The sequence below is a fragment of the Chrysoperla carnea genome, chromosome 3, assembly GCF_905475395.1.
Source record: "Chrysoperla carnea chromosome 3, inChrCarn1.1, whole genome shotgun sequence".
NCBI classification, from domain to species: domain Eukaryota; kingdom Metazoa; phylum Arthropoda; class Insecta; order Neuroptera; family Chrysopidae; genus Chrysoperla; species Chrysoperla carnea.
This window is the reverse complement of record NC_058339.1, coordinates 69,515,445-69,541,059: the sequence shown is the minus strand read 5'-3', so window position 1 is coordinate 69,541,059 and position 25,615 is coordinate 69,515,445. Positions and strand designations below refer to the sequence as shown.

The 25,615-nt window shown below is 29.2% G+C and overlaps 1 protein-coding gene across 1 annotated transcript in view; it reads left to right on the top strand.

Annotated features, from left to right (window-relative positions):
• Positions 1-6,722: 6,722 nt before the first annotated feature.
• The window catches only part of LOC123294520, a 194,874-nt gene continuing 175,981 nt past the window's right edge, over positions 6,723-25,615 (top strand). The window contains exon 1 of the mRNA XM_044875577.1: positions 6,723-6,808. Within this exon, the coding sequence (XP_044731512.1) occupies positions 6,778-6,808 (31 nt within the window). The 5' untranslated portion in view covers positions 6,723-6,777. The remainder of the gene's footprint in view (positions 6,809-25,615) is intronic.

Here is a 25,615-nt window from a genome sequence, read left to right as displayed (position 1 = left end):
TCTTAAATTAAAGAGATAATTCAACTAGCTTATAAGGCCATTAAGATTATCTTAAATCTATTTACACAAATTTCAGGCTACCTAGCTCTCAGTCTAAAAGAGATTCTATAGTATTTTGATCCCTTTCAGACATGATAATTTTTTCACACATGGCTGTTGAACCATAAAAATCACGTCACATGTTTTAGAAAACAGGTGAATATCTACATAAATTTATAATACACACATCACTGAATTGTTTATTATAACGTTCGTATAAATACAAGGGTTAAAATCAACCCTCTTAAAAAAACAGTGGCGTAGGTTGTGTTTATCTTAAAAATGGCAAATATATAAATTTGTTTATTTTCATTATCAGTTTTTTTAACTGCAATATTATTTTAACGAAACCGTAATGGATAAAGCGTTTGGAGATCATATCAGTAGATTTCTGATGTAAATTATTGTGTTATTGCTAGTAAATTTTATTTTTTACCAATTTTTTTATGAGAATTATTTCCAATTGATTTGTACTAACCGATATAGTCCAAATTTTAAGTTACAGAACATCATATTCGAGGAAAAGAAAACATAACGAGAAGTTAAATTTGTAGCTAAATTTATTTTTTTAGAAGAAATTTCTTATTTTATCTCCGAACAGTATTGTTATTAATAATTATAGTTTTTTTTATATATATCTACTGAAACCCACTTTAAGCCTGTTATCGTAGTTTTAATTTAAAACCGCCGATTGTTGCATGACATAATGATTTTTCCACTAACTAAGAAATCATATAAAAATGTACTTGCTAGGGCGCGGCGTTGGTTAATGGCGTTGAAGGATTAATTTGGACATGTGCCAGGTTTTACGTTTAAAAAGGGACAAAGAGCAAATTTATACATACTGACTATTCTGGTCACGCTATAACTTGAGAACAGATAAAACAATTTCCCAGATATTTTTCTTTGGTGTCTTAATTATTGTCAGGAGTAAGTTCTTATGTCAGAAAAATTAAGGAATTTGAGCAGAACATTTAAGAAAATATTTAATGCAATGGTGGAAACGCATATAAAAAATAATGCATTATATTACCTTTCTATATACTTTGTGTATTTATTTGCGCTCCCACCATATTTATCTAGAATTCTGAATAGGTATTTGAATAGTATAGACCTTTTCATCGATTTGTTTTTGTTTCGAACAGTTAAAAACACAGTCAAAAAACTATTCAACCTAAGAAAGTTAAATATATTTTATCTTTTTCAAGCAGCGCTTTTTAACAAGGATAGAAGATATAAGATATGCCTTTACTTGATTGAAAACAGTCCGAAACAACAAAAATCATTTTGTAAATGAAAAGCTTTATTGAGGTATTATTTATTATTATTCATGTATTTTGAATAAGTATTTCTTAGAGCTATATGCGTTAGTTATATAATAGTTACAATTAAATAAATTGTAGGTGAAACGAAGTTCATAGGGTCATTTAGTGGAAAATATAAATCGATATATCTCAAAAATAATGTCGATAACTATACTTGAAACTTCTACTAGCACTTTTATTTAATAATTATTTAAACTTTTAACAGAATTACACAAAATTTTTCGATTTTCTATTCATTTAAAATTAGTTAAAATTTATACACTGTTAGATGAACGCAAATATAGCAAAACAGAGGCTGGTAAACGAAGACCTTAATAGAAATTTTGTGTTTCATTCTAAACATCCAGGATCAATTTTTAGAAAAATTGATTTTCTACAGTTTTGCTTATTATAAAAATTTATTTTTTACAGCTGTTGATCTTGAAATTCGAAAATTTACATTTTTCCCTTTCAAAACGCACCTTTGCTAAGTCTTGATATAGTGTTAATCTAATAGTATCGATTTCACGTGAAACCTTATATCTATCAAAACTCACCTTTGCTATGCCTTAGTTTGAATATTAATCTTATTGTATCGATTCTACGCAAAACCTTAAGTACTTTTAGTGAAAAGTTTAAATTAATCTAATTGTCTCGAAAATTATCGCACGACAGGATTTGGTGACAGGCACCTTATGAAAACATAAAGGTATGAAATGTTCAACTGTATCTTCCAGGTGAAATCAGTAACATTCTATCAGAAAATTAAAAATATGATTATGTAAATATTAACTCACAAAAATGTACAACATTATAGTATCTCCTAAAGCAAAAAATATATTCGCAGAAGGTCGGCAAGCAGAGGCAGTCCAAATGGAGATGAATCGCTGTAGGTATACAGATTGGGTGAGAGCATTGCTCTCAGTATAATATGCGTATGTTTTTACATTCTTGTGTGTAATAATAAATTGGTTTTGTAGTAATTTTTGCAATACAATTTTTTAATTGCATCCTTTTTAAATAGCTTTTGTTTACATAATTTTTTTTGTAAAAATATTTTCGTTGCATGTACGGATGTAAAATAAATTGTTTTGTTTTGAATTTTTTTATATTTTGTTCAATGTCATCGATTTCTGAAAAATTAAAAAAATTCTTGGCAAGAATTCTTTATGTTTATGGCCTATATTAGGACCGTCTTGTTGTTGACACCTTCTTTTCGGAAAAGTTTTATATCCGATGCTAATTTATCAGCTTTTTTAGAGTTTTTTTATCCATATTTAATCGAAAAATCACAATTTAGTACCTCTTAAATCTCGAATTGAAAATTCCATTGATATAGGGGAATACCGCTTATAAACTGGGTATTCTGTTGGTAAGTCAAAGCTCCGATATTATGCTGACAGTTTCTAAACAAGATCTTAATAATATTCGCTAATTAACACCATCAATTGCAGAGGATATGTTTTACATACACTCCCATTTTTCGCAAATTAAGTTTTCCACGCAGCCTATCATGCGCATATCACATATCTTAGCATGTATTTATCAAAACGGACAGTGGCTTCACAGACAAACTACACTAAGTATAGTGTGTTAAAGTTGTAAGATGATACGATTTATAAGAATTTGTTTTGAGTTTTTTTTTTGTAGTAAGTTTGCGTGTAGGTCACTCCTTCACACTTTGATAAAACACACCCTTTGTTTAAGTGGTGTTTTAAGAAATTAGTTTTATTTTAATGAATGTATTTTTTTTTTAATTGATGGTGTTAATTATCTCGTAAATTAGGCCTCAGATTCAAATTTGGATACATTTTGTTCTTTTTTTCTTAGCTTATTCAGGAAACACTTTGTATAGAAACTAGATATTATTGAAACGTCATTAAAAATCTGTGTGATTCGAGTTTTTGATTCCATTATCTCTATTACTTATTTATAACTTGAAATTCTTGAACCATTATTCCCTTTCTGGCAGTGTACAATACGTGTTAATTTAAGGCCACATTAAATCGAGCCTTGATAAGTTGAAAACTTATATAACTTTTATTTTTTCGAGAGATTCGAATAAGAGTCATCTACTGTATTTTTTGTCTTGTTTTCATATTCACTTATGCACCTTCAGTGATCTAAAGTGATTTTTTGTTATATGCAGTGAAGGCACAACATCCGAACATAATACTGCCACCAAAGTTCTATAATCTGCTTGATGTAGTAAATTTGTGACTGAGCTCTCATCTCGCCGAGAAACAGCCAAATCGTCTCGCCTTGATCAATATTTACTTCATAGATTTCACACATATGTAGCTCAGGATTTCTCAGATTATCTGATAATTCTATAACTCTTCATTTCGTCTCCTTTCGAAATTCTAATTTCTTGTTTTGGCATTAGGGGGAGAATTTTTTTTGTCTCCTCGTATCATTATTCTAAAAGAAAAATACCGTCTGATTTCTATCCACAGTGGTCTTAATCTTTCACCTGATGCAACTGTCTCTAATCTGGTATCTTTATTTTAAATATAGCTCAGATTTTTTTCTCAACCTTTAATATTAACACTTATTCCACTTTTCAGAAGTACAGTTTGAAATAAATATTCATAAAAAATTAAACATATGCACACGTAAGTACTCAATTGAATTATTCCAACATCTTAACCAACTTCTGATACTAAATAGATGTTATGCGTGATAGTGTAACAATATGATGCCATCAATTTACACTATACAGAATGTTCTATTTACATCTAGGCATATAAATATCACGAGTATGGCAGAGTACATGCGTTAAGCAACGCATCTAAGTAAGAGGTATTAAAGGTGTTATATGAAATTGCAAAAGTGACTTGTATCGTAACTTATCTGTTGTATTTCATCTATTCAACTAAGAAACTCCCACTCTCCAAGCGTCTTACAACTATCTCAACGCATAACGAAGCTTCAACATATGTATATAATACCTTACTCTTAGATGCATAGCCTAACGCATGTATTCTGTCATACTCGTCATATTTATATGCCTAGATATAAATTGAACATTCTGTATAAAGGTAAATTAGTGACATCATACTCGAATACCATCACACAAAACATTTATGTAGGAACAGAAGCACGGTAAATATTATAGAAGATATTTTAATTTAAAAAAATCATAATAAACTGCTGGATAGGTAATTAAAACTAAACGCATCAATTACAAACAAAAATAAATAAACAGTTAAATTATTGTTATGATTGTACCTAATTTCCATTTATTTAAATTATTCAACATAAAAAAAATTATTTTAATTCATTTTTTTTTTTTGTTTCACTTGAATGTACTCAAACTTCTGTGTACTCGAATGGTGTGTTCATTTCATAGTCTTTTAACATTTGTACAAGAACAATTTTATTGTTTGATGACTGAAATATGATTATAGTCGGTGCAGATTATAGTCGGTGCTGAACATACAAAAACCAGCCGGTTTTTTTCTCAACAACATTACCGTAAAACAGCATAAAAAACACAGGTACAACAATTGTATATAGGAATCGATTGATTGAGATTAGTTTACGTATCTTATCTCTCGGTACTCAATCCAAACTTCTTCATTTATCGCTTTCTAACTCATCTGTTCTCCACCTACTTTTGGGCAGTCAATCTATACTAGATACGCTCGTTTTACCTCTATTCTTCAGAGATATTTGGTTAATTTAGATTCATTTCCTTCCTAGGTAGAAGAAAGAAAATTGTGTGATGACTAGGAGTTTAAAAGTAGTGTTTTTGTGACCGCTAACTGGCTACTTTTTTTTATCCATACAATAACAGTTTAACAATTAGCCGCACTGTTAGTGATATAATTCATACAGAGTCGCCTTCATAAACTCTCGATTTCAAGTAGGCAAGCTTTGTGTTATTGCATCACTATCATTTGCCTGATTTTGTGACAAAACTACGAATTTGACTTTTTACTTTCTTTTTCGAACCTTTCAAAGCGATTGATATAGTCATTTCTTTCCACAATTTCTTTTTAATAAAACTTAATCGACATTGACCAGGATTAAATATACCAGTAGTTCGTTCCACTCAATTACTGGAACTCTTATAGTGAGAAGAGGGCTAAAAAGCAATAAATGTGTTTATCACAACTGCAAATTAAATGAAAATGAACTTAAGTGTTGAACCTTCGGACAAGTGTGGCTTAGTATCCATTAGATTCTTCGCAACTTTTCGACTAGGATCACAGATGACTTACGTATTAACCCAAAAGAATCTCCATTTGTTTACAAAGTTCCAATTTTAATGGTACTATATAATTTTTTAACATTTAAGAATATTGATGGTCGAATTTCTCTCTTTGTATCTATCCTATCCACATGTTTAAGTGTTTAGAATTTAGGTAATCCTTCTTTCCTAGGGAAGTTGCTGAATATAAATTTCAAAACTCAATTAAATGGAAAAGTTGAATGCAATTAAAAGGTACTTGGTTGCAGTTACATTCACACATGGCTACCTGGTTTTGTAGGTCCTTCGATATCCGCCAAAAAAACTTTAGATGGATCACTCATGGCAGTGACCCGTATATGGGTTAATCCGACACTGGCTCATGGATATCTGCATATTCAATCCATTATACAGTCTTCACTTTTATATCAAAGTTGGTTGCTTATGTTGGGTGATTCTTCCACTCCACTACCAACAAAAATTATATTATTGTATTGTAATAATCATACCTGTACTCCGTTATTTTTTACACACAATACACACTCACAAATAGATGGTAGTGAGTGAGACACCGAGACCTGTTGTAACGTATTAATCCAACAGCATGGTGGTCACCATAAAATGGTTCTTTATTTAAGTAACGACTTACCTCCAATTAAAAGAATATAACAAGCTTCTAAAACCAATGTATTCAACAGTGATAGAAATATCATATTATTTTTTAAAAGTGTGTGTTTTTTAATATTATTAATTTTTGGAGTTTTTAATTTATTTTTTAATAAAAATGTTAGTGTTTTTAAAATATTATAATTAACGTAAACACGAAATTATGTGAATTTTTTGTTATCTTATATGTTCTAAATGTGATTTGTTGTTTAAAAAAATACAAGTTATTAGAAAATTATAATAACACAACTTTTATTTTTAACTTATTGTTTATTTTATGTAAATTTTTATAATTTTAATTATTATTGTGTATCAAATTTTTACTTTCTTTACAATGTTTATATTTTAAAAATATGTGAATTTTATGTTCTTTTTAATTTTATTCGTTTAAAAATTTTATGATGTTGTGAGGTTAAGTTGTTCTTGCAATAGATTTGTTTATTATTAAACAATAATAAATGGTTTTGTGTGGATTTTGTGTTATGTGGAAGTGTTTGATTTTGTATTGAAGTGATGAATATTTTTTGGGTTTAAAATTATATATCTTTTTTTGTGTGGAGACTTCAATGCCCGATGAAACACCAATATATTATTAAGAATAAAAGTAAGTGTTATTATTGTATTAGGTACTAAAGATGTGTTATATTTTTTGATAGATAAATTGGGTCATTTACGTATTCTTATTTTAAATACATATTTAATAGAAGAATTATTTTGTAAATAAACAAAATATTAAACTATTCATGTTCGTTAATGTCAAAAATATGTATGGGTATATTTTGTAAAAAATTTAAAGAGACAATTATTCCGACTGTAATTATATAGTCGAAGTACAAATATTATTTTCCAAAATTTAATTTCATGATTTCGAAAATTATTTTTAAGAAAGCTATTTTTTAATTATTAACAAGAAAATTTTATAACATAATTTTCGGAGAGATCATGTTTTCTAGAGTGATATTAATAATACTTTCTCTATGAATCAAAAATAATGAAAATTTTACCTTTTTTTTTAATATTGAAAGCCTCAACTAGAAGATTTGCGTAATTTTTAATTGTTTGTAATCTAAAATGAAGAAGTTGAATGTCTAAGAATATTTGATTTCGTTTATTTTTTGAAAAAGTTTCAAAACTAAATTGGATGTAATTGAATTTTTGAAATGTTAAGCCTACCAAGAAATAACAAAGTCGTAGTTTTGAAGTCCTGAATATGATTTGTGATTTAATCAATATTTCATTTACCAAAGCTGCAAAATTTTGAAACGGACCTCTAAAAGTTGGGTTTCTACACGTGTATTATGTAATTAATTGTTAACTACATTGGAAACAGTGTATTCTTAATTACAGGGCTCTAATTCTAAGGCGTTTCTTTTTTGAGGCATACATATTTATTATGAATGTCATGAAAAATATTTCGAAACAGGCTTCTTAATTTGGAGTTAAGACCACCCTGATTTGGACATATTTCAATAATTGAGCAACCATCTACCTATATATATCAACTAAGAAACTGACTGGCTGATTCACTGTTTGATCGATCAACGCACAGAAATGTGCGTTGAAATTTTGCACAAACGTTCCTTATATGACGTAAGTGTGCATTAAAAATCTCTTAAGGGGCTCAAATGTGGGTGGAAAATTTGTTTGAAACTTGCTCAATTTGGAAATTAGAAATGTATACATTGATATATGTGCTTAGGGTTTGAGCCAAAAGTTTACTGTATCAATTTTTTTTTAATGAAAATTCCTTCTTAAAGGAGGTGTAAGTTTATATGAAACATTGTCATTTTTAGGTACTTGTATGTACTTAAAATCGAAGTTATCTAGCGAAGCGGGTGGGTAGTGCTAGTATGTGAATAAATTTTAAAAATAATAGAGACTTTAATAAATGCACAAATAAATCTATGAGGAGTCGAATATCAGACTTTTAGTAATCACGATAAATGCTTAAAGACCATCCTGATTTGGCCATATTTAAATAATTTAACAAACATCTGAATAAATTTTAAGAAAAATAGAGTTTTTAAAAAATGCACAAATAATTCTATTAAGACTCGAATAAATACTTAACTTTATAACTCTTATGTTATAAAGATTGTAAAAGATTCTTTCCCAGACTTACATTTCGGTTAAAAGTACGCAGAAAAATAAATTTTTGAGAAATAAGAAATATAAAGAAAACTGAGGTCTTGAGAAATACAAAGAAGAATAAGTTTTTGAGAAGATATACTGTCGAACTATTTAACTATTTAGTAAAGATTTTTTTAATATAATTGAAGATTTTTTTTATTTCTTTTCTCTTTTTTTTGTTGTAAAACCGCGACCACACACATGTGGACTGTTATTTTTGGGCAAAATCGACTTTCCTTGTTTTTAAAATAGAAAACTAGTTATTTTTTTATAATTTCTATAAACGGTAAACAAATTATATCTAGTAATTGTTTGTACAACTTAATCATAAAATAATAAAAAAATATTTCTGTTGAAATCACCCACTTCAAGGAAGTCGTTACACTCCACGCAACTTCCTTAATTTGTATAGTGTTTTTTAAATATTAAAAAAAAACAATACCTGTTATTGTTTTGGTATTTTCTTCTGTACAATGGTACCTAGGGTGTACTATAAGGTATCCTCAATTATTTCTTATAATAATGCCTGTTAGTGGCTTACAATTTGTAATTTTATAATTGAATTAAGGTTGTTTGGCTACTATCATTATATTCATGAGATATTTATAAATAGATTTCCTAAGGTTGTCCGATACCATCGGAATTCTTATAGGTATGTTTCAGATTTTTTATTAATCGATAATAGGTGATCAACAGAAACATTAAATATTCATAAAATTGCCCAAAAAATACTTTTAACCTGTTCGTTTGACAAAAAGACGAGTAGTTATCAAGATAATGACGAAAATATCTCCAGATAATATAAGCCTACGTATAAGATTTTGGGCGATACCATATGCACAATATATATATTTTTTTGATCAAAACTACTCTAGGTATACATGGAGTTTTATCCAACTCCGAAACATAAATTTGTTTGCGATATTTACCAAGTTTCTCTTAAGAAAAATTCGATAAAGTTCAGTACATAACGGATTTTCGACCCCAAAAATATAAAAATTAACTTCTTTTGGAGAATGAATTTCGTTGTTTTTGAGATATCACCTATATTCCATACGAAATCGAATTTCTAGGATAAATTTCGAACGATATCTTAGAAACCATCTCATCAAATGAACAAAGTTTTCAACTATAAAACTGACCTTGTAAGGTAATGATCCCGAAAATTCAAAAATTGTGTTTTTTTATGATTGGATGTTTATTTTCTGAGATATTAACCAAAATCCCATACAAAAAACGATTCTCGGGTCAATATGAGAAAATTTTATTAAAAAATATTTATTTAATAGTTAAGTAATCTGATTTTTCGTGACTTTTTCATTAATAACTCTAAAAAAATTCAATAACCAGCATAATTTTATTTTCTATTTGCAAATTTACGGATTAAGTAATTAAAGATTTTTTTCGTTTGTCGAAATATTTTACTAGACCACAAGCTACTACTTGCAAACTTTCAACTCCCTATATTTTTTAGTTTAGAAAATGGACACGAAAGTTTTGTTCTAATTTTACGCTTTCGCACGGGTAAACAGTTATGTTTACGAAAAAATGTTTCAAACAATCGTTAATTTTTTTTTATTAGAAACACTTTTTATATTTAAAGTTTTGTTCTATCTCTAACGGTTTACAACATGGGTTCTACGGACCGAAGACCAAAAAAGTCTATGTTGTTCAACTCAAACTCACTCTTCTGAGCTCGCTATTAAAATTTCAGTTTGATATCTCATATCGTTTTTGAGTTACCGCATCGGCAGGCGGGCGGACAGACGGGTGGCGGGCAACCAGAAATGGACTAATTAGGTGATTTAATGAACACATATACCAAAATTTTGTTCGTATCATCAACATTTCTCAGCGTTATAAATTTGAGACTAATATTAGTATACCTTGATATATATTTCATATATACAGGGCATAAAAATTTAAGAATTCAAAGATTAACTTCATTAAAATATTTAACATTTACAAGATATCATGAACACTGAAAATCGTGCAGGTTTGTTAATTACGGTTCAAAGTTAAATCAAACAATTGAACACCTACCCTGTTTTATCAGAAACTATCAATAATTTTATCAAAAAGTAAATTAATTTTTTTTGTGTTATTTCGCAGTTTAATGCCAATAAATTATATTCAAATGCATTCATGCGTTGTACAATTGGGTGGGTCACTAGTTCACCCATATTTACTTAAACAACACGTGTTACCATTAATATTTGAAGATTACGTAATCATAAATATATAAATATAAATATTATATTTATTTTTTAAAATTAACATTAAAATTCAATTCACACCATTAAAAAATATAATAAACTCTTATCTTTAATTTGTATTGTTTTAAATCAATATTATAGGGTTTTACATTTAGAGGTGTCAATTTAATTTAAAAACAAGTATAAACAAACAATTGACTAAGTTAATTATTGGAATACGATGTATAGACAGTGTTGATTACACCGCCGGCGCCGCATTACATATACATACATGTCACTCATACATAACTGATATTACCATATAATACATACTATGCAATTTGTGTCTAATTGCGCCCTCACGGGTAAACGGTGATGTTTACGAAAAAATGTTTCAAACAAAATTTGTTTATTTTTTGATAAGAAACAGCTTTTACATTTATACTTTTGTTCTATCTCTAACGGTGTACAAGATGTGTCTTACGGACCCAAGACTCAATTGCCCTACGTTGCTCATTTACGAACTCGACCTCTCTTTTTATGTGTGGAACACGCTATAAAATTTTAGCTTGATATCTTTTTTCATTTTTGAGTGATCGTGTTCACAGACGGACAGTCGGACAGACAGACAACCGGAAATGAACTAATTCGTGGATGTTATGAACACCTATACCAAAATTTTGTTCGTAGCATCAATATTTTTAAGCGTTATAAACATGGGACTAAACTTAGAATACCTTAATGTATTTCATATATACAGAGTGGAAAAATCAATTTTTTACTAAAAACGTAACTGTATTTGTAGTTCAATTTCGAGTAGAAATTATTCAATTGTTGGGAGATTTTTGTAAACTTTTATTTTTGTTTTTTTGCCATATCTCATATCTGGAGTGAATTTCTAACCCCTGCTCAAAGTAATGGGCTAAGCAGAAATGACACCTCTTAATGGAAAACCCTATATATAGGTAGATATTGAGTCATACACGCAGGTAATTACTTATCTATATAAATGTAAATTTTTAAAACGTGACGAAAAAAAAGTTTATAGTTTTGTGTTAAAATAACATCGGTTAAGTGTATAAAAACAGGCATACCTCAACTTACGCTTCCAAATCTATACGCACATGGTAATGTTTCTAATTTTCTTATCCCAGAACATATGACATAATCGATTTATTTTAAGAATCTGTGATCAATAACTTAAAAATGTTTTACGAAGGTTCTTTGGTACTTTTTGTCATGTTAGCTTTCATTTTTATTATGCCATCTGTTATTGAGTAGCTATGCATTGAGTTCCATCTGTCAGTTCTAACTACTGGTATCTGTACCCTGCGAGAATGACTCAAACTGATTGTTTTGGTCGAAAAATTATTTTTTAAAGTTAAAACATTGATCTTTTGGCGACGAGACAATTAAACTGAGAAAGTAGAATCATTACATAAAGAAAAGTGCCAGGGATTTTCAATTTTTTGTGAATGTTACTTGTTAAAGAATAAATAATAATCAACTAAAACTGTTGAGTTGATTAGAGAGAATATAATTTAATACAAACAATTAAGCAAAACGATATACTACAAACAAGTGAAAACAAACAATTGACTGAGTTAATTGTTGAAATACCATGTATAGACAGTGTTGATTACCAGCCATACATACATGTCACATACAAATGACTGATATTCCCATATAATATATACTATACAATATTCGAACCTAATTTGCACCCTTATGGAGTGATGTTTTCGAAAAAAATTTTCAAACAAAAAGTTTATAAGGAACATTTCGTACATTTAAACTTTTGTTCCATCTCTAATGGTTTGCAAGATGGGTCTAACAGATCCAAGACCTAATTGATCTATGTTTACGAACTCTACCTCACTTTTTACGACCTGGGCACGCTGTAAAAATTTCAACTTGATATCTTTTTTCGTTTTTGAATTATCGTGATAAAAGACAGACTGGCAGACGGACTACCGGAAATGGACTAATTAGGTGATTTTATGAACACTTATACCAAAATTTTGTTCATAGCATCAATATTTCTAAGCTTTACAAACTTGGGACCAAACTTATTATACCTTGAAATATTTCATATACATGGTATAAAAATACTCTTTCTTATTATTCTTTCAGATTTCCCCCCTCTAAACATAATAATACTATTAAAATATTTTTATAACAATCGTGTAGTTGACACGACAATATGATCGTTGAAAATGTCATGAATATTGAAAAGCAGCTGATGTTAAAAATATAATGTCAGAATTATATGAAGCACATGTCAAAAACGACTGTCAGTCATAGTCAGTACATGAGTAACGGAGTTTGTCAACATTGTATGACGTTGTAAGGCGACCACGCATTAAAAATTTAAAAGTAATTAACACAAAGTATATAATTTTTTTCATTTAAGATTCCGTACCTAGGAAATATTGTTTTTTACATACTTGTCGGTGAACATTATTTTCCCTGTTCCCTCGGACTAACCCGTTTCCAATTTTGAAGTAATCTAATTCTTATTTTTAAAATGAAATATACTTTTTGTTTTCTAAGAAACTTTACATTCGTTATACAAACGTATTTCTTTCCAATGTTTTGGTCTTTGTCCTAAAATCATTGTATTGCCTCAATCGATGTTCATTATCGATCGTTAACATCGTGTGAAATCAATTTTTGTGAAATCAACATCAAAAACTACGAAAATATGAAAGTACTACATATCAAAAGTTATTTTGCAAGAAAATGATAGATAAAATTATTTAACTGCTTATATCTTTAAGTTTATCAATCGATTTTAATTTTTATTTAAGATATTATCATCTATTCTCGCACATTTTAAAATTTAAATGAAAGATACATTGAAATCATCGCCCTATTAGCTCAGTTGGTCTAGGCGTAACCAATTCCGTCCGCGGTATGCTTAGGGTAGCGGGTTCGATTCCCACCGGGTATATGTATGAAATTATCAGCGGAAAGGTGGTAAAACACATATATGGTATCACAATGGGCTCTATAGCCTAAGTGTCTTCTTCGCGGGCAGCCAATAAAATCTAACTTGACCTACATTATCATATATTATCGACAGCAGGACTCAAGAAGACATTAAATCTCCTCCCCTTGATCGCCTTTACTTTCAAGTCTATGTACATGTCCCCTATCGTTCGCAGACTGTAATAAATTTTTTCTTTTTTTCTGTCACTAACTGACAGTCTAAAATCTAAATGGTAATGTCATAAACAGGTTCTCGCTTAAAATAGATAAAAAAATTTAATATTGTTCTGTTAGATTTCAATAAAATGAAAATACGTTGTGAACTTTTTAAACGTATAAACGTTTTCCTAAGTTGTGTGTGATACTGCAATAAAATTAAGAACTATTATAATAAAATTAAAAACTAAATTATGTTCGCGAAATAGTTTTTCTTTCTTACGTATAACGTTGTGAAAATAAATTATTTTTGCATAGTTTTTCTTCACAGTTTTAGGAAGTACCTCGGACTCCTAACTTAAAATACGAGTTAGACAGTGATAACCTAACCAGTGTCAACCAAAAATACGAGTAAGACAGAGAAACAACATTTTTTTCTACATATCTCATTACTATTAGAGAAACTGAGATAGGTAGAAGAGTCGTATACCCGTCTCACATCCTCCTCTATGAGGAGAAAGTTTATGAGACACAATAAAGAAATAACAATGGTGACTTCGACTTAAAATAACTCGCCCATGGGCCATGCCTGGTATAAATCATTTTTAATAAACTTTTTTATCAACTAACTAAAACAATTTTTAATTACATTTTATTTGAAATTTACAATCTCAAAATATGTCGATAATAATACCTCCCGGATCATTGCTACGAAGAATAGCCTTTAGTGTGTCTCGGAGTTTAGATAATATAAGCAGTCTACAACTCAAACCACAAACTTTAGTTCGAAAGGTAGAGCCGAAGAGTAATTTAGAGCCCTGTTTTTCGAATAGAAGTCGGTAGGATAAGTGATAAATTGTCATGTTTATCTAGAATCCACCGGCTTTTAGATTTACATTGTTTTAGTACACTATAATGGTGTAATATTGTTAATTATTGCTTAGATGGAAAAATATTAAAGAATTAATTTTTCATCTTAGTCCTTTTTCAGAACTAAAAGAAGAATTCATTTAAATCTTCTTTTACGAAACAAATATTTTTAATCCAAAAATACCTCAAACGCATTGATAAAAATCTAAAAACATGCTCAATTAATTTATAACGTCTCTTACTATGAAGGGAACTGTTTCCGAGCACATGCTCCATATACCCAAAAGCTTCTTTCGATGTACTCTACCACACTCTCAACCATTTGTTTATATAGACATCGGCATATAAAAAACATATTAAAAGTTTCGGGTTATATTTTTCATCAACGGATAATTTCTTTTTTGTATTTACTGATATTCAAATTTATTCGGAAAAAAATATTGAAAATTTATGTTTTATGCAAGCGTTTAAATTGAAAAGTAATATAAAGTTTTTTTTTGTTTTACAACTTTAAAATATGTTAAATAAGATTTTGTATTTTGTTTAAAAAAAATTTACATAAATTAATTAATATATTTTCTCTCTCTCATAAAAAATTAAAATTAAAAACAATGGAGCTACTTGCTGAAAATAAATATAAATTAACTTTCATGTGACAGTTTTAATAAAATAAAGAAAAATAATACAGTCAAAGATGTTACAAACCTGGTGGAATGTATTTTACCGGGTTTTTTGATTTTTTAAATTAATTTTTTTATTTTACACTTTCTATTCTTTCTATTCAGGAATAATTGAATGAGACCCCACTGAACATAGAATTTATTATTTCTAATTAAAAAGTAGAAAATAATTTTATCTATTAGTCACTTATACCCGACTATTTGTAAAAGCTTGAGGCGCTTAATATCAAGAATGAATCGAAAAATCATTAGGCATGTAAAGTAGATGAGGCGTTCCGATTCATTTTTGATATTTTAAATTGAGTGCCTCAAGCTTTTATAAATAGTCGGGTATGAGTGACTCATAGATAAAATTATTATTAAAATAAAAGCTTGTCCCTTAAAAAGGATTTTTTGAACATATTACTATTTTGCACAAAGGCCTTTTTTTCAAACACCTATCTATGGTCCCTAGGATTTTTTAAGACGAATAAAACGATACAGCTGTTTGGAAGATAAGAGGAAATAAAAAAATTACAAGATACGCGCGAAAAACATAACCACACCTTGGCAATCGAGTGAAAACGAAATAGAAACGACGTGACCAATTAATTCGATATGGTATATATATTTTTGGGAAAAATGATAAAAATGTTATCTATTTGAATGTGTTTTATAAATAGGAGGAAGTTGTCTAGATAGTCCAGATAGGCCAGTCCAGGTTGGCCCACTGCCCTTGTAAACTAACAGACTTGTTTTTTTCTTTCAGTTTTTATTTAACGCAGTCGGATTTTTTGATGTTTTAAATTTATAAGTTTTCAATTTGTGTTAAGTTATAGCTGGGACAAAAATATAGAATCATTTGGGCATGTATTGTGAATGCGGCTCATGCTTGATTATACTAAGCCTTTGATTTAATGGTAACAGGTTGGCTGATAAGTCCCCGGTCTGACACATAGATGGCGTCGCTAGTATTAAATGCATATTATTTTTATATAGTACCAACCTTCAAATGATTCGTGTCAAAATTTGACGTCTGTAAGTCAATTAGTTTGTGAGATAGAGCGTCTTTTGTGAAGCAACTTTTGTTATTGTGAAAAAAATGGAAAAAATGAAATTTCGTGTTTTGATAAAATACTGTTTTCTGAAGGGAAAAAATACAGAGTCCGGAAACTCATTATCAAGCCAAGTTTTTGCTTCCACTGTATTTTTTCCCTTCAGAAAACAGTATTTTATCAAAACACGAAATTCCTTTTTTTCCATTTTTTTCACAATAACAAAAGTTGCTTCACAAAAGACGCTCTATCTCACAAACTAATTGACTTACAGACGTCAAATTTTGACACGAATCATTTGAAGGTTGGTACTATATAAAAATAATATGCATTTAATACTAGCGACGCCATCTATGTGTCAGACCGGGGACTTATCAGCCAACCTATTATAATAACATTCTTAGTGTTCGTGTGGGATATTGAGATAATGGTGATTTTCGCCTTGGTTTGACCATTTTTGTGTATTTAAAGTGGTTCATCTGATCTCGGACCTTCCAACAAAATACCCGAATTTATCAGATCCGAAATATCGTAAAATTTATCACGTATTTTATAGTTCTTGTTTGCAATTGCGAACAGAAAGCTTAAGTAAAAGTTTATTATTTAATTTTCCATTAAATAAGAATTATTTAAGCATTTTTAAATACATATTTTATAATCTTTCACTTTTTATCCCTTCAACACTTTTCGAATTCTTTCTTATAAGATTGGATGAGAGTTAAAAGTATGGCCGACCCTGGCGAGTTTCCCATATATATGTAAGCTTTTTATTTTTTTTTTAAATACTATTTTTAAATCCATTTATTTTCGAATGATACTTCGATGTTAGTTTACAATTGTATTTACAATATATATCCACAATTTTATCAGGATATTTTATCACCATTCAAAGCACTTGCTTGGTATACTTGACTCTGTATACGCAAACTCTAGTCTAAATCATGATATACAGTGTTATTTGGTTAAATAATCTTATAGGTATTCTCTTGATAAAAAATTCACAATGGCGAAAAATCAGAAAATCTATATACTTAAGCCAGGAAAAGTATTTGCCCAGAATGAGATTAAAATTTTTATTTAAAATATGTCCACACACATAAGGTAGTACGAGCGCCAAAGCAAGTTTAGAGACTTGTGGTTGAAATTATTTGTACCTTATTTTCAACTTTGATGATGGATTTTGTATAACTTCATGAATGTAGACGAAAAATAAGAATAAATTTTTTCGATACCTGTCTTGGTTTTCGAAATATCGAAAGCTAAATAATATTACAAAATTTTCTAAAAATATTCTAAAAATTACTACAGATATCGAACAATTTTATTCTTACTTTTCATCTTATATTGTCAAGTTATTACATACTTCACCATCAAAATTGCAAATATTTTTTTAATTTGTGTCTTCACTTCCGTGCTCAACATCCTTAATTAGTTTTTTTATTTCCACCGTCTAGTTTTGGAGAAATCTATGAAAATATGACTTCCATCTATCAGGCACCCCCCCCCCCTAAAGTTTTCAGAATTGATTATGACTTCGTCCAACTTCATTAAAAAAAATCAAGCCTTTTATACAAAATATAACAAAAACTATTTTGAAAATTCCTCGATTAATATTAGTAAAATCGAAATTTTTATAAAAGGCAAAGACGTAGAAAATAAATTTTACTACAATTTATCATCTACCCATTTTTCGTTAAGTTTAATATTTATAGAGGCATTATTATATTAACTATTTCTATATTCAGGCAACTGGATTGAACGATTGTTTTACATTCTGAAGAATTCTGATGGTATAGATGGGAAATGTCTGCTAGTATAACGTTTTTGCAGCAGTTATGGGAGTTTTTCAGTTTTTATTTATTTTGTTTTACAGCAATTTTCGGGACTTTTTCCACGCTTTATTTCAAATTACCGTTAGAAGATATATTAAGATCCCCTTTTTTGTCGGTTTACCTCATCCCCACACCCTCTGAAACCGCAAAAAAATATCTTATCTGCCACTTTCCTCGTTTAAAAAAAAAATGGATGCCTTGACTTATCGTTGCTTCGAGGGACGGTTAAGGTTATTTTTTTCCTCAGATTTCTTCAACCCTTTCTATCTCGAAAATAGTCTTTCTGCCATATATGTCCTACGAGAGAAAATACTCCTCACCGACTTACTACGTGGCAGAAAGTTAGAGTTCATGGATTTTTTACGTTCCATATCCTAGACTAGAATGTTGAACGAGATACAACCGCTAATTTGAGTTCAGGACTACTAACTTTCCCTTTTCTTTCAAAATTCCAACCGAATGGAAATGACGGTCTAAATTACAAATTTATTGAGTTTGTTTTAAATGAATCGAATCACCCTGTAACAACAATATACATATAGATTATCCACAAAAGTATAGAATGTGAAATTTAATAATATAATATATAGATTTCAACTACACAAACTGTACATATATATTCAATTTGAATAAAAATGATTTTATAAAAAAAAAAAAAGCATATAAAATGAAAATTGTGAAAATTCTCAATCATCATGTTTATGACATATGTGTATATGTGGTGACTGAATAATGTACGTGAACTTTACAGTAGTGTACAGTGTACAGTGCTGACGTAGAGTGACAGTGTAGTTTTATTTTTCATCGGAATTGTTAATAATATGGTATGAAATACGTGATATAGCTTTCTGAATACAGTGCAACCTTAATATAACGAACCTCAATATAACGAATTCCTCGATTTAACAAATTTTTCGCAATCCCCTTGAATTGTCCATAAGAGTCAATATAAAATATACCTCTACATTACGAATATTTTTTGCGAACAGTCTCTTTATAACGAATTTTCAACTATAATAAAAAATTTAAATACCTCTAAATAACGAAATTCGTCAATTCAAAACCTTTATATAACGTATAAAGTCCCACCAATATATGACAGTTTGTATGCTCCATAGTATGTAATTCATGTCGCGAGAGGTTCCGACACTTTTTTCCTCTTTATAACGAATTTTAGACCAACTTAACCTCAATATAACAAACCTCAGTTTAACGAATTACTTGATATAACGAATATTTACTGATTCCCTTCAGATTTGTTATATCGAGGTTGCACTGTATATCTTATATGTACAGGGTGTCCTTTTTTTAAGTTGACATGTGCTTGAAACGCAAAAAATTATTTTATCGATTAAAATGCATCAAGCGATAAATGTTGAGTGTGCAGGTTACGCAACCATTAAACTGAACCTAGGTTTTCTAGCTCAATGAAAGGCTCACTCTACTGCATAACTGCGTAACCGATATATGAACACCTTAAATTAGGAAGTTGTTACTCATTTAAAAAGTAACATTTTTTGTTCGAAACCTTTTTCCAAAAACCGTAAAGTGTAGGCAAATACGAACTGAAAAGTTTTACCCAAAATTGTTTTTTCGTATCAAAATTGTTCTCTACACTCTACGAAAAAAAATTATCAATAAATCGAATAAAAGTGGTTTGTTTTTTCTATAAATATCATTTTTGTTCACATTGAATGAACAAACGCACAAAAAGATAGATTTTTGCCATCAATTACCTACCCCTTCAAAAAATTGCAAAAAATCGAAATTTTTTTTGTTTCAGAATTTGATAAAACTCAGTTTATAAGGTAATTTTGACCCAAAAAATTCAAAAATCGGGTTCATTTAACGGTTGGGTGGGTAATTTTTGAAATATCGGCAAAAATTGATCAAAGGACTCGTTTTTTTCAAAATCTACGAGGCCAATCGTCAAATAAACCCGATTTTTGAATTTTTTGGGTCAAAATTACCTTATAAACTGAGTTTTATCGAATTCTGAAACAGAAAATTTTTTTGGATTTTTTCGATTTTTTTCAAGGGGTACCCCTTCAAAAAATTGCAAAAAATCGAAAATTTTTGTTTGTTTCAGAATTTGATAAAATTCAGTTTATAAGGTAATTTTGACCCAAAAAAATCAAAAATGGGGTTCATTTAACGGTTGGGTGGGTAATTTTTGAAATATCGGCAAAAATTGATCAAAGGACTCGTTTTTTTTCAAAATCTACGAGGCCAATCGTCAAATAAACCCGATTTTTGAATTTTTTGGGTCAAAATTACCTTATAAACTGAGTTTTATCGAATTCTGAAACAGAAAATTTTTTTGGATTTTTTCGATTTTTTTCAAGGGGTACCCCTTCAAAAAATTGCAAAAAATCGAAAATTTTTGTTTGTTTCAGAATTTGATAAAATTCAGTTTATAAGGTAATTTTGACCCAAAAAAATCAAAAATGGGGTTCATTTAACGGTTGGGTGGGTAATTTTTGAAATATCGGCAAAAATTGATCAAAGGACTCGTTTTTTTCAAAATCTACGAGGCCAATCGTCAAATAAACCCGATTTTTGAATTTTTTGGGTCAAAATTACCTTATAAACTGAGTTTTATCGAATTCTGAAACAGAAAATTTTTTTGGATTTTTTCGATTTTTTTCAAGGGGTACCCCTTCAAAAAATTGCAAAAAATCGAAAATTTTTGTTTGTTTCAGAATTTGATAAAATTCAGTTTATAAAGTAATTTTGACCCAAAAAAATCAAAAATCTGGTTCATTTAACGGTTGGGTGGGTAATTTTTGAAATATCGGCAAAAATTGATCAAAGGACTCGTTTTTTTCAAAATCTACGAGGCCAATCGTCAAATAAACCCGATTTTTGAATTTTTTGGGTCAAAATTACCTTATAAACTGAGTTTTATCGAATTCTGAAACAGAAAATGTTTTTGGATTTTTTCGATTTTTTTCAAGGGGTACCCCTTCAAAAAATTGCAAAAAATCGAAAATTTTTGTTTGTTTCAGAATTTGATAAAATTCAGTTTATAAGGTAATTTTGACCCAAAAAAATCAAAAATCGGGTTCATTTAACGGTTGAGTGGGTAATTTTTGAAATATCGGCAAAAATTGATCAAAGGACTCGTTTTTTTTCAAAATCTACGAGGCCAATCGTCAAATAAACCCGATTTTTGAATTTTTTGGGTCAAAATTACCTTATAAACTGAGTTTTATCGAATTCTGAAACAGAAAATTTTTTTGGATTTTTTCGATTTTTTTCAAGGGGTACCCCTTCAAAAATTTGCAAAACATCGAAAAAAAATTGTTGTCCCGGAATTTGATAAAGCACAGTTTATAAGGTAAAATTTACCCAAAAAATTAAAAAATCGCGTTCATTTAACGATTGGGCTGGTAATTTTTGAGATATCGGCATAAATCGATCCAAGGACTCGTTTTTTTCAAAACCTACTAACCCAATCGTCAAATAAACTCGATTTTTGATTTTTGATATTTTCCCCTCTGGGGGGAATATTCGTTAAAATAGGACGACTTGGGGTATTACCTACAATCATATTAAAGGATCAGCAGACAGTAACCATGACCATCAGTAAATCATATGGCCAGCTCTCTAGCTTATAATAAAGTTTCCAATTTTTAATGGTCGAAAAAAATAATCTGATCATACCTTTTGAGTTTTGATAATATATAATTGTATTTATTTTGTAATCGAAATATAACACAATACAAAACAAAAAGTAATTTTGATCACCATAAATCGAATTAATTTAATTTTAATTTTTGAATATGCACATACATATAAAATATAAAGTTACAATCAAATAATAAACTAACATGCTATTGGAAATTATTGGGGTAAATAATTTTCTACTATTATTGGTCGTTATGTGTTCAATGTTGTACGTACAACCATACATACCACATTTTATACATGTGCGAATTTAATTCGACTGAATTCATGTAAATATAATCATGATTACCAAATATAATAGTCATTGAATGAAAGTGACCGACTCACAGTCTGTGTGGAGAACATTTCATACTATTTTTAATTTGTAAAATTATAAATACATATGCAGGGTTGAACAACAAAATTACGGTATTATAACAAAAGTCATTCGAGTGTAATTCGGCATTTCTCGAAAATAATATAACGAGACAGTGGTCTGTAATGGAATTTATACGGAGGCTAACGACGTTTACACTGTGGTTTAGTCGGGTATACTCGTTGCTTAAGACGGTTCTATACACATTTTTCAATAGCGTGAAATCATTATTTGATTGGCGTGGATTTATAATTTTTTAAGACTCGTCTTAAATATTAATTGGTAGAAAAAAATATTTATAAAGAAAAGCGGTTTTCCAGATAAGAATGCTTAATGTTACAATTGAATTTCAAGCACTGCGATTATACTCTTTACTCTTTCAATTTGAAATTTGGATATGTTATGGGTACTCAATTACTCATATTTTACCTGCACTGGTTACTTTTATTTTTCGAAAATCCTGTTAATTTTCACAATTTTCATTGTTCACACTTAGGTACTTTTTCGTATTCAACTAAACCTGAATGTGAACAATGAAAATTGGGAAAATAAACAAGATTTTCGAAAAATAAAGTAACCAAGGCAGGTAGAATATGAGTACCTATAATATATCCAAATTTAAAATCGATTGCGAAAAGGGTAAAATCGCAGTGCTTGAAATTCAATTGTAACTTTAACCATTTTTATCTGGAAAACCGCTTTTCTTTATAATTATTTTTTTCCACCAATTAATATTTAAGAAAAAGAAAGAAAAATGTGTATAGAACCGTCTTAAAGGAAAATTGAATAAAGATACTTTAGATTTCTAGCGTATATCCTTTTTATGCGATCTATATTCCGTATACCTCCTGATGATTTTGCGATTACAGCATTGCCAAGAGGTATATGTATCATTTTTTCAGAGAATAGAGGATGTTTCGTTAGTTTCTTATTTAAACTTCAGACGAATATTATCTAAGCTTAATTAGAATCATTCAAACTCAAAAATCCAATTAGTTTGCGATTGAGAGACTTTAATTTATTGCTACGTTTTAGCTAATATTTCCTGAAATATTACCTAAATAATGAAATAAATAAGCTAAGGAAATTCCTTATATAATTAATAATAAATATAATCTATTTCACTTGAGTATAATCAATATTTTAGGTACTGGGGAAAATGAAATCTCGATGGAAAGATGAGATTAAAGCTATTTTATTATAAATCTAAATAATGATTGTATTTGGTAACCCCTGTTAATATTTTATTTGTTTATATTATTTAATTTATTATTGATATATTTTGTAAATAAAATACCAATGTTGTTGAAAGCCGATATATGGATTAAGTCTTTAATCCATTCACTAACCAATAAACCACAAAAAAAGGGTTTTGTTTAATACATGTATGGATAAATTTTTGTTTATAATTTGTTGCAATCATTAAATACGCACATATCATATAAAAACCCTTAGTAATCTTCTATAATATAAAAATGAATCGCTGAATGTGTTGCTTTAGGGAGAGAAAAATTTTCCTAAAAAGTGTCAAAACAACACATTTCTATATTCCCATACAGAAGATTCGTAATAATAATTAAAAGTCAATTTGAACTTTAATACCATATCATATAGTTTAAGTTTAGTCCCTGTCCCGGAACCCCTCTATTCCGGGACAGATAACCCGGTGTCCCGAATAGCAGAATAAGTATTAAGAAAAACAAAAATAAAGGTTCGACTTTTAGGCGGTACGAAGTTCGCCGGGTTAGCTAGTAATATATAAAAACTCGAAAATTTACGATTTCAAAATCTTTATATTAAATTAAATCTCCTACATTTTGTTTTCAAATTCGATTTTAAAATTTGTTGAGAAAAATTTTTCAGAAAATTTGAATTATTAAAATGTATTGTTTATTACTAGGTTTAGGACACGTAGCTTTTGACAGTAATTTCAGAACGGTTTCCTCTACGAAAACTTTCACTGTCGAATACTTCTCTTCAACGGGCCTGGAAAAATTGTTAGCAGCGCGACAAACTTACACTTGATGAATAATCTTTGAAGACGCGATATTCAAATAAGAAGATAATTGTACGACACTCAAGAGAGCAATGTTCATGGATGTACCCATCTTTTGACTAAAGGAAGGGGAGGGAAAGAACAAATTAGAAATTTGTAGCCTATAAATAAATTCATCAGCATTTTGGCTTAAACACATCTAAATATATGGCAAATCCAGGCAGCCACTTATCTAGAGCATATTCAGTACGGACTTAAGTCTAAAATCACAAAAATTATAGCATCAGCAATGTAAGTGGGAAGCGGGGGGCTTAGCAATCACAAACCACAATCACAAAATACTATAACTATGATTTTTCTGATTGCGGACGATATGCTTTTTGTAATTTTTGGGCTTAATTCTTCATGGGAGTAGATTTTCAGCCATTTTGAAAACAGTTTCCTGATGACACATAACTCTACTTATTAGCGTTGCAGGATAGCTAGCCCGCTATCCCAATTACAATTATGGACGATCTCACATCGACTACATTTTTTTGGAATATCTGTCCAATAAAACCGGTTCTTATCTTTCTGTAATCAGTTCAGAATTATGACAGACGCTACATATTTGGCAATCTATTGGACCCAAAGCGCCCCGCTTTTAGAAGGCTTAATAGACTTACGATTGAGCAAACGATGCTAGCTAACACGTATGAAATTTTCAGTTTTTCTGAAATGACTCACTAAAACACGCTTGACTTCAAACTTAAAGCTTCTAACAATGAAAAGAATCGTAGAGGAAAATGTTTTGAAATATCACATATGATCCTAGACTCTGTTTATTTCTTCTATAAATCATATTTTGGAAAAAACTTTAGTATGAATATAGAAAACCCAAACGATAGAAAAATATTTAAAATCAAGAGATATCAATAATATTTTTAAATATTGAGTTGAACAACTTAACCTGCTTACTTTCATTTGATTTGGAATTTTAATATGAAATAAGTGAAAACAAATAATTGACTGAGTTAATTGTTGAAATACCATGTATAGACAGTGAAATATACATAGTATATAAAGTTTAGTCCCAAGTTTGTAACGCTTAAAAATATTGATGCTACGAAAAAAATTTTGGTATTGGTATGTCCCCATCACACTACACATATACCTATACATATCACACATACATAACTGATAATCTCATATTAAAACATACTATAAATGCCGGACGAACTAATTAGATGATTCTATGAACACCTATACCAAAATTTTGTTCGTAGCATTGATATTTTTAAGCGTTACAAACTTGGGACTAAACTTTATATACTATGTATATTTCATATATACATGGTATAAAAAAGGAGCCGTGAACGTATCTTGAACTTCACCTGAATAGTATCATTTTTCAAAATACTGATAAGAACAATGTTATACTATTAAAATAGAATGACAATACCCATCTGCAAATATATACATACAACATCTTAAAGATTATAT